The 15634-nt window shown below is 41.9% G+C and overlaps 1 protein-coding gene across 4 annotated transcripts in view; it reads right to left on the bottom strand.

The window, feature by feature from the left end:
- The window catches only part of lpp (LIM domain containing preferred translocation partner in lipoma), a 178549-nt gene that overhangs the window by 50473 nt on the left and 112442 nt on the right, over positions 1–15634 (bottom strand). For all 4 annotated transcript variants that reach the window (XM_028587317.1, XM_028587318.1, XM_028587319.1 and 1 more), the window contains one exon: positions 3463–3559. In XM_028587317.1, coding sequence (XP_028443118.1) covers positions 3463–3559 — 97 coding nt within the window. The remainder of the gene's footprint in view (positions 1–3462; positions 3560–15634) is intronic.

Genomic DNA, 15634 nt, shown 5'->3' with positions numbered 1-15634 from the left:
GACCTTCCTCCACAGCGCTGCACGGAGCCCAGTTGCCGCAAAGTGATCCTATTACAATATGGCAATAAGAAGTGAGAGCAGGAGGAGGCTGAGATGGAGGGAGAAATCAATTAGTAACATCTAACAAGCAGCAGGTCATTATGAGTGACTGAGAGCGTGTTAGATTATAAAGACCCCCACACTCTCTCTGTGATAGTGTCGCATTGCCAGACCTATCTCCACAGCTGGGCGGAGTAAGGTCTGGCTACACCATACATACATTCTGGGATAGGTTGTTTACATTTTTTAAAACCAATCACAAGCGTCTTGGGTGGCGAACAAACATTTGCATCCCGCCAAAGAAAACTCCACATCCAATATTAACTGAAGTTAACTGTTGACAGAATCCAGTAACGTGAGCTATTTAAATTAGCTGATACATGGTTAAACCTCATTAGCTCTTACCAGTGTATCTCCAGGTTTACTTTGTCCATAACTATCCACTCCAATCAGTCCCAAAACGTTCCAGTTAGAGAGGAAATGCCGTAAACATATTCTTAGTAAATCGCTACAATCATTCCCTGAATGAACCAAGCAGACCTGCCTTGTTGCACGATCCAAAATTTCCTTAAACTTGCCATTTTCAGCGTGTAGCTTGCTAGCTACAAGTTTGTTGTTGTTTCCTGAAGCGAACGTAGTTTGAGAACGGCAACACACAGAGAGTGGAAGGGATGTCAGGCAATATCCTGGAAATGTACTTCCGCTGATCCAGACCAGGGGTCGGCAACCTTTTTGATATGAAGTGCCCTTTTCAAAATTTCTTGTTTATTAGTGTGCCATGTTGACATTAATTGTTTTTATGACATCACATCAAAATGCAATATCCAGGGAATCTGTAATAATCAGGACCTTGTAATTATTATTATTATTGTATATTATTATTATTATGGAAACATGGTTTTAGTATGCAGTCCTGATTGGTGGAAAATGGGTTGACAAAAATATCACTGTCAAAGATCCTGAAGCGAAAAGTTGTGGAAAAGCCCGGCTTTAATGACGAATGGACTGATAAGCAGGTCCTGTATGCCTCATTTTCAATGAAACAATGCTGTGGCAAAATAATAATAACACAACCAGCATCATTATCAAGAATGAAGAACACGAACATAACGATTGCGTCATTCACGTGCATATTAAGTAGCCACATGTATTTGTTTTGGTCTAATAATGCATCCATATTTACGCTCCAGCGGAGAGGATGGTTTCTTCAGACAGCTTAAGTTTATAAGAATTTGTCCAAATTTCAAGATTCCCTGCAAACTAAGAAAAAGAGACTACAAACCGACAGCTTTTCTTTTAGCTTGTTTTGTAAAAATTAGCTATTTGCAGAGTAGAGCTGTGTTTGCGTAAAACAGCGCGGTGGACAAGAGTGTAGTGAGCAGACAGAGCAGATTGAAATATCGCTTTCTACATGTTGATGCCGGTCTACACAGCTGAGTGCACTGATAATTATTGACTTTTAACTCCCCAAGGTTTAATTGTAGCCTCCTTACAGTAACGAGGCTAGCGTTAGTTCATCTGCCCCAGCGGCCGTTGGTAATCCTCTCTGTATTGTTCCCAGTCAGAGATATGAGTCAATCAAACTACCGTAAATAACAGGTCGCGCACAGGCGCCGATTTATGTTTTCCTCCGTGGGTGCTCACACGCGCACACAGTTTAAAAAAAAAAAAGTAGTCAACAATGTTTGCATTTCAGAACCTTAGGAAATGGACAGCGGCCGACACGAACACCATCCATCCATCTTCGTCCGCTTATCCGGTGTCGGGTCGCGGGGGGAGCAGCTCCAGCAGGGGACCCCAAACTTCCCTTTCCCGAGCAACATTAACCAGCTCCGACTGGGGGATCCGGCGTTCCCAGGCCAGGTTGGAGATATAATCCCTCCACCTAGTCCTGGGTCTTCCCCGAGGCCTCCTCCCAGCTGGACGTGCCTGGAACACCTCCCTAGGGAGGCGCCCAGGGGGCATCCTTACCAGATGCCCGAACCACCTCAACTGGCTCCTTTCGACGCAAAGGAGTAACGGCTCTACTCCGAGCTCCTTACGGATGACTGAGCTTCTCACCCTATCTCTAAGGGAGACGCCAGCCACCCTCCTGAGGAAACCCATTTCGGCCGCTTGTACCCTGGATCTCGTTCTTTCGGTCATGACCCAGCCTTCATGACCATAGGTGAGGGTAGGAGCGAAAACTGACCCGGTAGATCGAGAGCTTTGCCTTCTGGCTCAGCTCTCTTTTCGTCTGGCGGTGCGATAGATTGAATGTAATACCGCACCCGCTGCGCCGATTCTCTGACCAATCTCCCGCTCCATTGTCCCCTCACTCGCGAACAAAACCCCAAGGTACTTGAACTCCTTCACTTGGGGTAAGGACCCATTCCCTACCTGGACAACACACACGCCGTAAAGTAAGCTAGATTTCAACTCAGGACAGCGCCACTTCTCACAGATAGGATTGGAGATGAGAAGTTTAATCAGCTTCGTGGGAAATTATAAATCAATGCCACCGACATGACCAATCACACTATGACAGACGCTCCACTTAGCACCACCTGCAATGTTTAATATTAAATTAATATAAAAATTAAGCTAGGATATAAATATTGTGAGCATTTTTCTTTTTCATGCGACTGTGTTAACTACTCTAAGCAGCCATTTCTGACCAGTCTCTCTTGTAAAAGATGCCATGTATCTCAAAAGACTTCCTGGTTAAATAACTGTTAAAATAAATAAAAACAAAATTGAGATTTGGACAATACTGTAGGCTGAGGCTCTGCTAATATGAAAAAGATAATGCTATCTCTCATTGATTTGGTCTATTATCTAACATGCATTTACTGCTGTTGATCTGTGACTAGTTAGCTAAACAAACGCAAACATAATGCTGAAAAGCTAGTGTCTAAACTTGTAGGCTCAGACAGGAATTAAAAACCCATTTTGTTTTAATTTATTTCATTTTATGTACTTTTTTTTTTAATCAGCAATTGCCAAAGCTCTTAGTGGCTGTATCAATCAATTTATTTAAAGCTATAGTGTGTAGTTTCTGCTGCCCCCATGAGGTATTCTAAGTAATGACAACAACACTGTCACATGATACAAGCCTTCCTCTACTACTTCTTGCTTTTTCACAGATTATTTTGTCTGTATGCCCTCTGGTGTTTCGGAGAATACTGCAACGAACAATGCGCTGAGCATAAACGTCTCTGTGCATGCTTGTAGCGCGCGTACGTGCAATCTCTGGCGTCCCACTTACTGTGTCGCGCTTGAGTATACCCAACGCTTAAGTCATTACAGTGTGACACAATACCAGGACCGTTAAACCACAGCAGCTAAATGGAATTCAGTGATCATTCATTTCAATGTTTACACCTACTGTGGCTTCACAGCTAATGCTAACACAGTGTGTATGAGATGAGCTATCTTTCTTACCAAAATATTCCTCAGATGGTGGGTTGTCCATGTCAAACAGCATCTTCTTGGTCAGGCGCTCCAGCTCATCCTCAGGGTGGGCCATGTGAGCACTGCCCTAAGAACCGGGAACACAGGAACATAGTTGTGATTCGCTAAGTCGACCGAGGTAACAAATAACATTTCAGCAGCTTCTTGCATTTATTCCATCTCACTGATGAATTTCCCCTGTAGTCTATGCCATACAAATGCTGCTTAAAAGGCAAAGAAAAAGTGATGAATTGCTTAACAGAATACATCCACATTCAAGTTAAAGATTCACAAAAACTTAACTTCAATAAATCAGGATGAAGCCCTCTCAAGGTCTAACAACACACATTCCCAGTAATTAAAATGCAGTGGATGGTCTGAAATATCTGACCCTGGCTCAGGCCCCAGTGGTGTGCAGCCCAGAAGGTTGTGCAGATCCTTCTGTGCAATACAAGCATGGGGAAAAAAAACGATGACCCTGACTAATCCTTGTATTTTGGAAAATAATGATAACAGAAGGAAAAGAAACTTTTTAAGTCTTGTATATTTGGGTGACAGGTCAGGAGATAGGTATTTAGACGTACTTGGAGTAACAACAAAAAATGAGGCGTGAATGGTGTTGATGCCTAATCTGTAAGATATTTCACAAGGATGACATAACTCTCTGAAGATGCCACTTCCTTCCTTTCCTTGTGAGCGTGCCCTCCCTCTTATCATGCAGTCTCTGACATCTGCCTGCTGTGTCTGGGTGTGTATGGGGCTAACGTGTTGTGCCTGACATTTTCTACCAATCATCAACAGAGCCGCAGAATACAGCTCCCCCACCCCCCATCCCGTCACAGGTGTGTGTCCTTTGCAGACACCCTGGAGGCCTGAACTTGACTTTTTTCGTGCTGCGAGGCTAAGCATCTGAGAATTTTTTTTTTTTTTTTTTTTTTTTAATTCAGCAGCACTTGGGATGGCCATCCCTAGATCTGTGGCTGGCTGGATCTTTACACTAGATTTGATTTTCAATATGGTAACATGGGTCGAGATCTGAGCTGACCTTTGAGGTGTTCCTAATTGTGACATCTGGGAGCTGGGTGGGTGTTTCGCGACTGGTCTGGTTTTGTACTAATTTATCCGAGGTTTACTGTGTCACATAAAGGAATCAGATTTGCCAATAGGGGATTGAGTGAAATAATGTTTTTGTATTCAGAATGAAAGAGTAATGCCAGATCGTGTCTACTGGCATTATTGACGGCTACATTTGTATGCACAGTAATTCTTCATGAATTTGACACATTGTAAGTATCACTCAAGGTTTCAAGAATATAAATAAAGTTGGTTTAATTTCAACAGTAAATTAAAGGTGGTAATGCAAATGTACAGTAGGTTTGGTGTAAGAAACACGCAATGGTCTACTGAGTTTATTTCCATAGACGGTGAGAAATGCAGAGCTCTGATTACTGTCCACTACGTATCAAGGAGCGTCTAGGACTTTATGATGCATGACTTTTGCTGGGCCCGGCTCAGGATGCACCGGGCTGATAATGGAAGCCCAAACAGAAGGCCTCATTAACTCTGAGGGATCGACATGTTGGACGTGCAAATCTTTGTGCCGTGCCGGAGCAGTCTCTAGAGAGCAGCTGGACCTGAGCTCTTGGATTCCTTGGCACCTTTGCGCCTCCTCAGTCACTCAACCATAAACTGTCAGCATCACATAATGGAGGATTAGGTAGAGATGAAAGGAACATTCCTCAGTTATTGGATATTCAACTCAAATTACATCTTTACATCAGACTTTTTTTTTTTTTTTTTTTTTTTTTTTTTTTTAATAATACACAATGGTCAGCGGAGGTGTACATGGAGGGGGTTGAATTCTAAGACAACTACCTGCAGAAAAAGAATAGTCTGTACAATATTCTAGAGCTGCAAAGATGAATCCATTAGTTGTCAACTAGTCTCTCATTACCAGACCTTACTCCACAGTGCTGCAGAGGAGGGTCGGGCTAGTCCACACAGCATTCTGGGAAGGAAGAAAAATGTGCTCTGGTTTATTGGCATTTCTTTAAACCAATCAGAATCATCTTGGGTGGTGCTAAGCGCCGGACGGAGCCACGGTGCCTCTGCTAACTAGTCTCAGGAAGGAACTTGTTTTGGTGGAACATGTGTACGTTCAAAAGTAGTTCTAGTCGTGCAACAGAAAACTCCGATTGGACAGATAGTCCAGCTAGCTGTCTGGATTTACCCTGCAGAGATCTGAGGAGCAGTTAACCATAGTCCTCACAAATCCACCAGACACAAAGAAAGAGACATCCGGCCAAAAAGAGGGACACCGAGCGGAATTTCCGGAAGAACAAGAGCAAACCCGGAAGCGGAATGTCATGGATATAGACTAGTTTTCAACTATTGAATCAATTGGCAAAATTCTCTGATTCCAGCTTCTTGAATGTGAATATCTTCTAGTTTATTCACTTCTCTATGACAGTAAACTGAAGATCTTTGAGTTGTGGACAAAACAAGATATTTGAGGACGTCATCTTGGGCTTTGGGACACACCGACCTACATTTTTCACCATTTTCTGACATTTGATAGACCAATCAACTAATCAATTAATTGCGAAAATAATTCACAGCTTAATCAATAATGAAAATAATCGTTAGTTGCAGCCCTACAATATTCATACACTATAAAGAAGTGCTTGTGTTGTCAACAATCTGCTCATTATGCCTGTGTTGTTTCTTTGAGACAGTGAAGAGGACGATTTAACACCGTTAATCTTAGCTCCACATCAAAAGCACATTGGAGAGGGAACGAAATGCTGCTATTACCAGAAACAGACTTTTGACTTTAAGCTTCATTTATAGCTTATCCACTCTTTGACACCCTGCAGCAATGCACTGCCAGAGAGTTTAAAGCACCTTGTTAGGGAGTCTTTTGTGACAGCACGGAATAATTTTTCACTTGAATAAGAGAAAGAAATTGCTTCCCTGCATGCTTTATGATTGCGTCGCAGTTCCTGTTCAGCTTTTCAGAGGCAACAATAGAAATCATACACCAGCTATACGTGCTGCAGACATGATTTTTCAGTTACATCTGGCTCAGTTCAGTAAATTGTTTGCCTACGCCCTCAGGACACCCAGCCGCACTTTCATTGAAGTTAGGGCTTAAATCTAGTGGCGACTGGGTTAACAGCTGCCCCTATTTTCCACTGTTTTACCAGTATGTTGAGGCTTATAGTTTCAGGTCATCTGCTTTCAGTTCTAATACCACTGAAACACCATCAAATGCCATCCACTTGACCAACCGTTATTAAATGTGAGACCACTTCAAATCAAAAGCAACAATAATCTGTAAGTGACCACTGCTGCGTGCTAGCAGATACAGCATGACAGTGAAAGGTGAGCAGACAAAGCAGAGTGTGGGAGCGGATCACTGCCCCACTGCCACATCTATAAATACAGCTGTATGCGCCACCCACTGTGGAATTGGCATTGTGTCAGAACTGATTAAGTGAGGAGTGGAGTGGGATGGGGGTGGGGGGGGTGCTCACCTGATGCCCTGACAGCATTGTGTCCCACTGAGGAACCAAACCTCAGGCTCTGTCTTTCCTGCTTCCACTGCAGTGATAGAGAGTGAATGGGAGAGCATCTGACTTACACCTTTGTTAGTGCAGGTGGAACAAAGTTCAAGTGAAGAGGAAACTGGAACTATTTACAGTCCATGGTGGTGGTGGTGGGGGGGGAATCAATACAGCATAGTGTTGTGATATTTTCCATGGCAATACGGTTACACAATATACTGATACACAGACGCCAAGTATCGATCTATTATTATTTATGTGTTGGTCAGTTTGTCTGTTTGATAATCACATTTCGGAGCAATACAATTTAAGTGAAATGAACAAACAGTTGGAAAAAAGGTAATACACTGCAATATATCGCAGAATATTGTGATATGTTTAAAATCGCAATAAAATTGAAGTGAAATGAACAAACAGAGAAATGTATCTTTTTAGATAAAACAGATGTTGACAAAGTTTTCTTTTGGGGACATAATTTGAGATAGGAAAAATTTGAAGTTGGAAAAAATATAATATCATTCCAATATATCACAGAATATGTATTTTTGAAATCCGAAACCAAAAATGGAAAAACGGCTCTGCATTTTTATTTATTTGTTTTTTAATTGAAATGAAAATTGAACATGCTATTTCTGTTTGATTCTTGGTTCAAATGAAAAAAAAAATATATATCAAAACGTACACTGACCCATTTGTAAATTACAGACAATTAGGATGAGGATCAGTGACCAATATGTACCTACCCTTTCCTGTAGTGAAATGCTGTCACATTGTGCAATTTGCTGTCACGTTGTGCAATTTGCTGCCGTGGTTTGCACTTCAGGGCCACCGTACATTAAACTACAGCCAACAACAACACACCATCCTCTCTGCGTCCTTCACAAACAAACCTTTTTCACTTTTGTATAGTTTATTATTACTGCTTTAATAGAGATCAATTGTTTGTCTTCTATTTCTGTGTTCCTTTAATTGTAAAGTGAACCGAGACCATGCTTAATGGTGATTTAAATAAAATTTGAATGATTGATTGATTATTTCTCTCCCATGCTTCCTCGGTGGGACGGACTAAGACGCGAGGGAGGGAAGCAAGTGAAGGAAACCAGGATGCAATTTAACCCAGATTATGGTCTAGTCAAAAAAGGGAGAATTCAAATGTCAGTTGACCTTTTGAGGAATCATAAGCTGTATCCTCATATTTAGGCCAGTGCTTTTTTTTTTTTTTGCATAGTTCAAAAGCAACGTGTGACGACAATGAGATTGAGAGCCACTGCATAAACAGCACTACCCACTGAGCGGGAAGTGATAACCAGAAGGGGAAAAGTACAAGCTCTGTAGAGAGAGCCCAATGAAAGACAGCTGCTAAACAACACTAATCTGCGTCTCTAAACCTGCAGTCATCCATCAGCTGTGTGTTGCTTTTGTTTTACTTACTGTAAACCAAATACTGCACCTTAAAACAAAAAGGCAATTGTCTTACCTTTTACAATAGCTTAACATTTCCTGCACGATCAGCACAAACTAAAGAAAGAAATAATCACTCAAAGACATATTTATCCACAGATTAAAATGATGATGGACTTTACAAAACAAAATGCTCCTTAGTGTCAATGGAGCTGCAGCTTTAACTCAGGCTTTTAAAAGAGCTCTCAATCTGACATGCTGGCTTTTTGTCTCTCCCTAAATCACAAAGCTATCATTTGAAATGGACACAGAGCATTTGAAAGGGAAATGGCTTATTAAAATAATAATAATAATAATAATAATAATAACAGCAAATGGACCATTGCATTAGTTAGGGTTCATGAGGGATTGGAATTTTATATTGGAATATCTAAAAAAAGCATTTGTTGCCACAACACTAAATGAGTGATTATAGCAGCTTAGGCGTCTCTGTTTTACCAAAACAATGAAAGGATTGCTGGATCAGTCCCGCTATCCGTCCAGTGAGTTAGTGTGTGTGTTTGTGTGTGTGTGTTGGTGGGTGTTTTGAAGAGAGGGGGGCTACAGCATGTTGTGTGTCTGGAATCAATGGGTTAAACACCAAACAGATGTGTGTGTGTTTTTTTTGTAAAGAAAATGTGTTTACTAAGAGCCATCAATTTCATAGTGGATAGCTTTATCTGATATCATACTGCAGAGACCCATTAACCCTAACCTTAACCCTAAGACTCTGAAAGCCAGAGCAGGGCATTTTAATAGAAACCTGGGAGAGCACGTCATTACTGAGAGTCAGTCTTTTAAGAATGACCGGACAGAAATGAGAGTTGTATTCATTATAGTACAAAAGGACAGCTCGGTTTGGATTAGAGCGAGGATGTGGCAGGTATTCCACTTCAAATAAAAGCGGTTTGCCGGACAAAAATAATATTTGAGGGAAAGTTGCTTTGTCATTTTTCTGGCAGCTGCATGTTTAATTGAAGCATTTGTTAAGTCTGCCAAAGCAATCACATGTCAGTGGCCTTATGTAATCCAGTTGATGAATGTGCTGCGTGTGATGTTAAAGAGGTTATGAGTAATCGGTAATGCATTACACTTTGAGAAAGAACGATCACAGCGCTGCAAATTAAGCTCAAGGCCACCTTCTGAGGAGGCACAGATAAAGTATACATTCTCTCCAAACAAAATAGGTCATGCTGTTTCAGCTCCAATTAAACGCAGACTAAAAAAAATAACAGTCAACTGTAGAGCAGCTGTGTACAACACAGCCAACGATAATTAAAAATTAACCAATTCCATAATTGACATTTTCCGCAGCCATTCAAATCTTTGCTGTAAACTGAATTCATATGAAAGTGATGCATTTCAGAGTGTTCGCAGGAATGTAATGTATGTAGAGGGGCCTTTCAATGTTTGTAAGACTGTGCGTGTGTAAAAACTAGGTCATCTGTTCGGAACTGACACATCCCCCTGCAAACAGATATTTGAAAATCTGAGAGTGTAGAGAGGGGAGCCACAAGCAATGTGAAAGAAAGAAAAAAAATCCCAACAGCAACAACAAATGATTGCACAAATTGTTGGGATGGAGATAAAACGTATTTGGCGTCTCTTTGTATACCATTACAATCCCATGAATGTAGCAAAACACCAGATTACACAGGATGCAGGTTTCCCTGGTTTGGGTTAGAGCTCAAAGTATTTCCCTGCCGTTTCCTCATGTGGTAGCAGGGATCTATATTTAAACATGTGGTGGACATAATGATGAGTCATACAGGTTATGCCTTCAAATCGATGTATTGGCAACCTGCACTTCCCTTTTGTAATACACGGTGTCGTCCATCTCCTGTGTAATTTTTCCTCCTGACAAACCATGATATATCCTTCTCCGTTTCCACCTTAACAACTACATGGGTTATCTGAATGACACCCTGAAGGATATCATTTGACCAAACGCTACCACTAAAATGCTGGGGCCAACAATACACAAAGCCTGATCCGCTGAGGGAGGCTTCCTTGATGAGAGAAAAACATTTTTTTAGAAAGTGCACACGTTTCATGGACTCAGAGCCAGGGGGCGGATAAAAGAGTCCTTTTGTGGACAGAGGATGTTAGGAGGGCAGAGAGGAATCTAGTTTCAGCATCAGTCAAAAACAAAAACGGAGAAAACTTGTGTTTGTGCAAGACAAGTGGGACACAGAGAGGTGTTGAACAGACAGGGGGACCATGTCCACAAGGAGACAGCAGGGGCCACTGTTTATGCAGCTGCTTCTGGCTGCCTGGTGTCTGACTGAACCAAGAAAACCATATACAGTATACTGTACCTTCATGTAGACACATGACGTACATTAGCACATTAGACTAACACATTAGTCACACAGTGTCACTCAGGTGACCAGGGCTATTTACAGTGATCAAAATTAAATGAATTATTTAAGTCCAGTGTTTTCCCTGGCTTTGTGGATGACTTAAGCGCACGTATTTGGCGGGGAGGGTTAGGCGTCCTTCCTCAAGAAAATGTGATGTTTTTAATTTAAAAAAGCAATTTCTACATACATGTTGGCTACGTTCAGACTGCAGGCCAAAGTGGCCCAAAGCCTAGATCTGATTTTTTCAGATCAGATTCAGGCCACTTCCATATGTGGTCCTGAATCAGACCCAGATCCGATTATTTTCAATGCGGCCGCAGTGTTAACAGCCAAGGCGGATTTGATGTGACTTTTACCTCAATAACCCTCGCTGCGCCCCCTCTCCCCGCTGCTCCCGGTGCGGCTGTCAGCCAGGGCGGACTTTCCTCAGTGCACCCCCACCGCTTCGCCAGGGCGGGGATCAGCTCACATAAAAGGCGTCTGGGGTCTGCGGCGAAGTCGGCAACCCACCCAAACCGTCTTGAAACACCGACCACAAGGACACGCGAAAGTCAGAGGATCGCCCCGCGGAGTGAGGGCCGGCGCGGGGCGGCTGAGGTGGGATCCCAGCCCCTCGGGATCACCTCACACCACCGGCCCGTCTCGCCCGCACCGTGAGGGAGGTGGAGCGTGAGCGCGTGCGATAGGACCCGAGAGATGGTAGGGTGGGCAGGACGAAGCCAGAGGAAACTCTGGTGGAGGCCCGTAACGTCCTGACGTGCAAATTGGTCGTCCAGTCACTCACACACACACACACACACACACACACACACACACACACACACACACACACACACACACACACACACACACACACACACACACACACACACACACACACACACACACACACACACACACACACACACCTCTGTAGTGAATTTACATTTATTTTATTTATTTATTTTATAGGCCAAAATATCCAATTTGTCTCTCTCTCTTCATTCTTCTCCTCCTCAGCACCTGCTCATTAATGTTATGGCTGCCATTACACAAACGTTTTGAAATAAAAGTGAAAATGCTTATTTCCCTAACTAACCTCCCTAACTTTAGTGCAACAGCTGCTGCGTCTGATGTCATTGGTATTGTTCTTTTGCGCATGCAGGTCAGTTCAATACTGCAAACAGTTCACACTGAAATCTGATATAGGCCACATTTTAAAAGGTAATGTGAACAGCCAAACAAAAAATCGGATCCGAGCAAAAAATCAGAATCAGGCATTAAGACTTGCGGTGTGAACGTAGCCTTTGTGTCTCTTTGTTATCGTGTTGTGTCTCTATTTGGTCATTTCTGTTTTCTTTGGGGTTGTTGGATTCGTCACTAATCACTGCGTCATCATTGCTAGCGACAGACGGGGTGTCCTGAACAAACCCGCCGTGTTAAAATAGTTTAGCCAGCTGTTTTTTTTTTTTGCTGCTTCCAACTTCTTTAAAAACTACTACTACTGTCTTCTGGCTGTAGCAACAGCAACATGCCGAGAATCAAAAACCACACACCTTCCACGTTCTGTGTGCGTGTCGTGTTAGGTCACGGCAGTTTCTTGCAGTGGCGCTATGACAACCAGCCGTGCTCACCTCACGCATGAGGCGGTACTAAATCTGCAATGGAAAAAGGAGGACGGGGCACCGGGGCCGAGTGGAGCCGAGCCGAGCCAGGCCGAGCAGGTACCATGTAAAAAAACGCCTTTAGTTACATTTATTCTGCTAAGTTGCTTCCCAAAACGGCTCGGGTGCTGCACCTAAACCTTATAATGGTAGGGAAAACCCTGAACTCCGAGATCTTCAACAGGGGGTCCGGGACCCTTAGGGGGTCCTCAGAGTTACTGCATTTTTTTTTCAAGTTTTCTCAAATATTTTGATGTCTTAACATGAATCCAACATATCTTTATTAGCAAATATGAATCAGTCTATTTGTGAAAAAACACACTGATGATAGGCTTACTGGCCTATAGGTAAGGTAGTCATCCACAGATGCAGTTATTCCTAAAGATCACATTTAACATTAAAACATGATTTATAAAATCATCAACAGTTTTAATTGTTTTTATTTTAATAGCTATTCTATGCACTAAAAAGGTATATATAAATATAAAGTCGCCCACATATACAATACAATATATGTAGTAGGGGGTCCCTGATCCGTCTCTCTCTCAGTTCAGGGGTCCTTGTCTTAAAAAAGACCCCTGATGATGATGACTCATATAACTTTTTTCACACTATCACAAAAAGAACTTCATATAATTAAAGATTTTACACATTTAAATGTGTTAGCAACATTGTCAAAATACAGCTACTACATAGATTAATTTGTTGTAGTCATGTGACTTGGAGTGAATGCAGCGAGGTCATTAAATCGGTCACCCAGCGTGCCACAGTTTCATTTCATTAAACACATTTAAAGCTGCAGAATAATCTCAGTACTGCTACATCTGCATCTCTTCACTACAGGCCGGTAAGGAGAGGCTGAAAATGAGAAAATAAAAAAACTGCTCAGACATTTTTAGATTGCCGGGGCTCACTGAACTGCAATGACAGGTATTGATCCGGCCAGTTATTTACCAGCCATGCTGTTCATCTCAGAGGGGGCCAGCGGAGAGGAGGGTGGCAGGGCCTATTATTTATGAGCGGTTATGTGACAAACACTTCTGATCTACTGACGGTTACCACTGGCCGTAGGAACCGGCCAATCAACAAACGCGCAAAAAAAAACAACATGAGAAGACAACACAGCCCTTTATTTCGGAGTAAAACCAACATTAACAAGTGGCTACCTAGTGTTTATTTAATTTCAAATCATATTACTTTGTTAAGTTTTTGTAATAATTATAATAATAATTAGGGGGGTAGATATTATTGTTGTTTAGAATCACTGTGAATGAAGTGAAGTTCAAAATCCATAATTTAGTCAATTTCTTTTAAATGTATATCTCTTTTTATCTCTGCCTCTCCAGAGATGTATGACCTCACGTTAGCACTAAGATGGTCATACACTCCCCAGTAACCACTTATTAAAACTGGTGCCTTAGGAGAACATGTGAGTTTTTCCACCGCGACGATAGTGTACTTTTAAGAGGAATTATTGCTTACTACCTACCACATAAACTAATGCACATAAAAGAAGAGCATTAGAGAATTTAAAAAAATCATTAAATTTTAGCAGTACACTAGCATATACAATGCAGGATCAAAGGTCAGACCTTCCTTAACGTTCCTTAATGTCCTCTGTAAGAAAGGCCAGCAATAATCCAGCACATATGGTCCCATCCTCTAAATGGGACTTCTCTAAACTGCCAAATGAATGGAATTTAAGGAACAAGGTGTGTTCATTACACGATATGACATGCTATTTTAAGGTGCCTTGCAGAGTTTTCTCGAGACCCCCAGATCAAAACATCTAAAGCCCTACTAGTGATCAAAAACAGTGTACCTTTCATTTGTACAGCTGTTGGGTTTCATTTAACACTCAATGTGGTTAATTCTGTAATTTACTCTAGGAGTTTGTCATTAACTAGTGAACTAGTGAATAATTAAAAAAACTCAATTAATATGTAATCCTTTATTAATTGAGCAGTACTCAAAAATGGCTTTACAATGAAAAACATTCTATTAATACCCTTCGATAAGATCATAACTCCCATACCCTGGTGACATTTTAGAAATTTCTGATGACCAATACACACTCTATCCGGCCATAAACATAATGACAACAAAATACCCACAAATATCCATCCATCCATCCATCCATCTTTGTCCGCTTATCTGGTGTCGGGTCGCGGGGGGAGCAACTCCAGCAGATACCACAAAAATAACTAACATAACTTTAAACCAATTATTTCCATAATTGCAAGGTACATATTTCACAAAATGTCCATTGTTTTGACCATTGATCATTTAAACATAATAGTTATATAATGGGCCTAATTTGTTTTTCTTGTCGCTGGTGGCTATATTTGCATTTGAGATTTGTCGCAGCTCTGTTTTAAGCCTGAAGCAGTGACTGGGAGGAAGCTTTCTGATGTGTTGGCAAGAGACATTGAAATATAAGGAGATCCACTTTCCATCACTGACCTCAAAGATCAGGTCAAGTGGACTGACATTTAAACATTCAGTAACCAGAGCCTGCGTGGACCCCCACCGAACACCATGTCTTCCAACAACATGGTTGTAGGCACAGCAGTAACTATAAACAGTATCCCGGTCACACAGTCTGACCTGCGTTTGGAGTTGAAATGACTTCTGATGAGAATACAGTGTGCACACCAGACAGGAATGTGTGCTGCACGGTTACAAAGTATAAGTCAATCTACTCATATGAGCCAATAGATGTATTATTCCAAACTGACAGGTGCAAAGCAGGCTGTTGTCATTAACCACTTACATATAGTTGTATTCCATGTATTTATTGCTGTGTACATCACTTTAACTGCTAATGTAAAAGAACAATCTGGCCGCATAGGGAGGAGGTCGGGGTGGATGGGTGGGTCCTAAAACACAGGCCTTTCAAGCCGGGGAGCGGAGTTCCTGTCCTGGGGAAAACACAAGACTTTCACCCAGGAAACGCGTGTTTGTGTCCCAGGAGTGGTTTAATCCAAACCCCAATTTTTTTCAAATTTGAAATAGTCATTTTGGTGCCTAAACTTAACTGTTGTTGCCACATGACGCTCACCTTTTGTCGGCTAAACTGAACTGCCACAGTCTCTGAAAGGACCTTCACCTTGCGGTGCCCTGTTCCCGGTGCCCTGTTCCCGGCTCACAG

Source organism: Perca flavescens, chromosome 9, assembly GCF_004354835.1.
Source record: "Perca flavescens isolate YP-PL-M2 chromosome 9, PFLA_1.0, whole genome shotgun sequence".
Classification (NCBI taxonomy): domain Eukaryota; kingdom Metazoa; phylum Chordata; class Actinopteri; order Perciformes; family Percidae; genus Perca; species Perca flavescens.
This window is presented reverse-complemented; position numbering and strand designations above follow the sequence as displayed.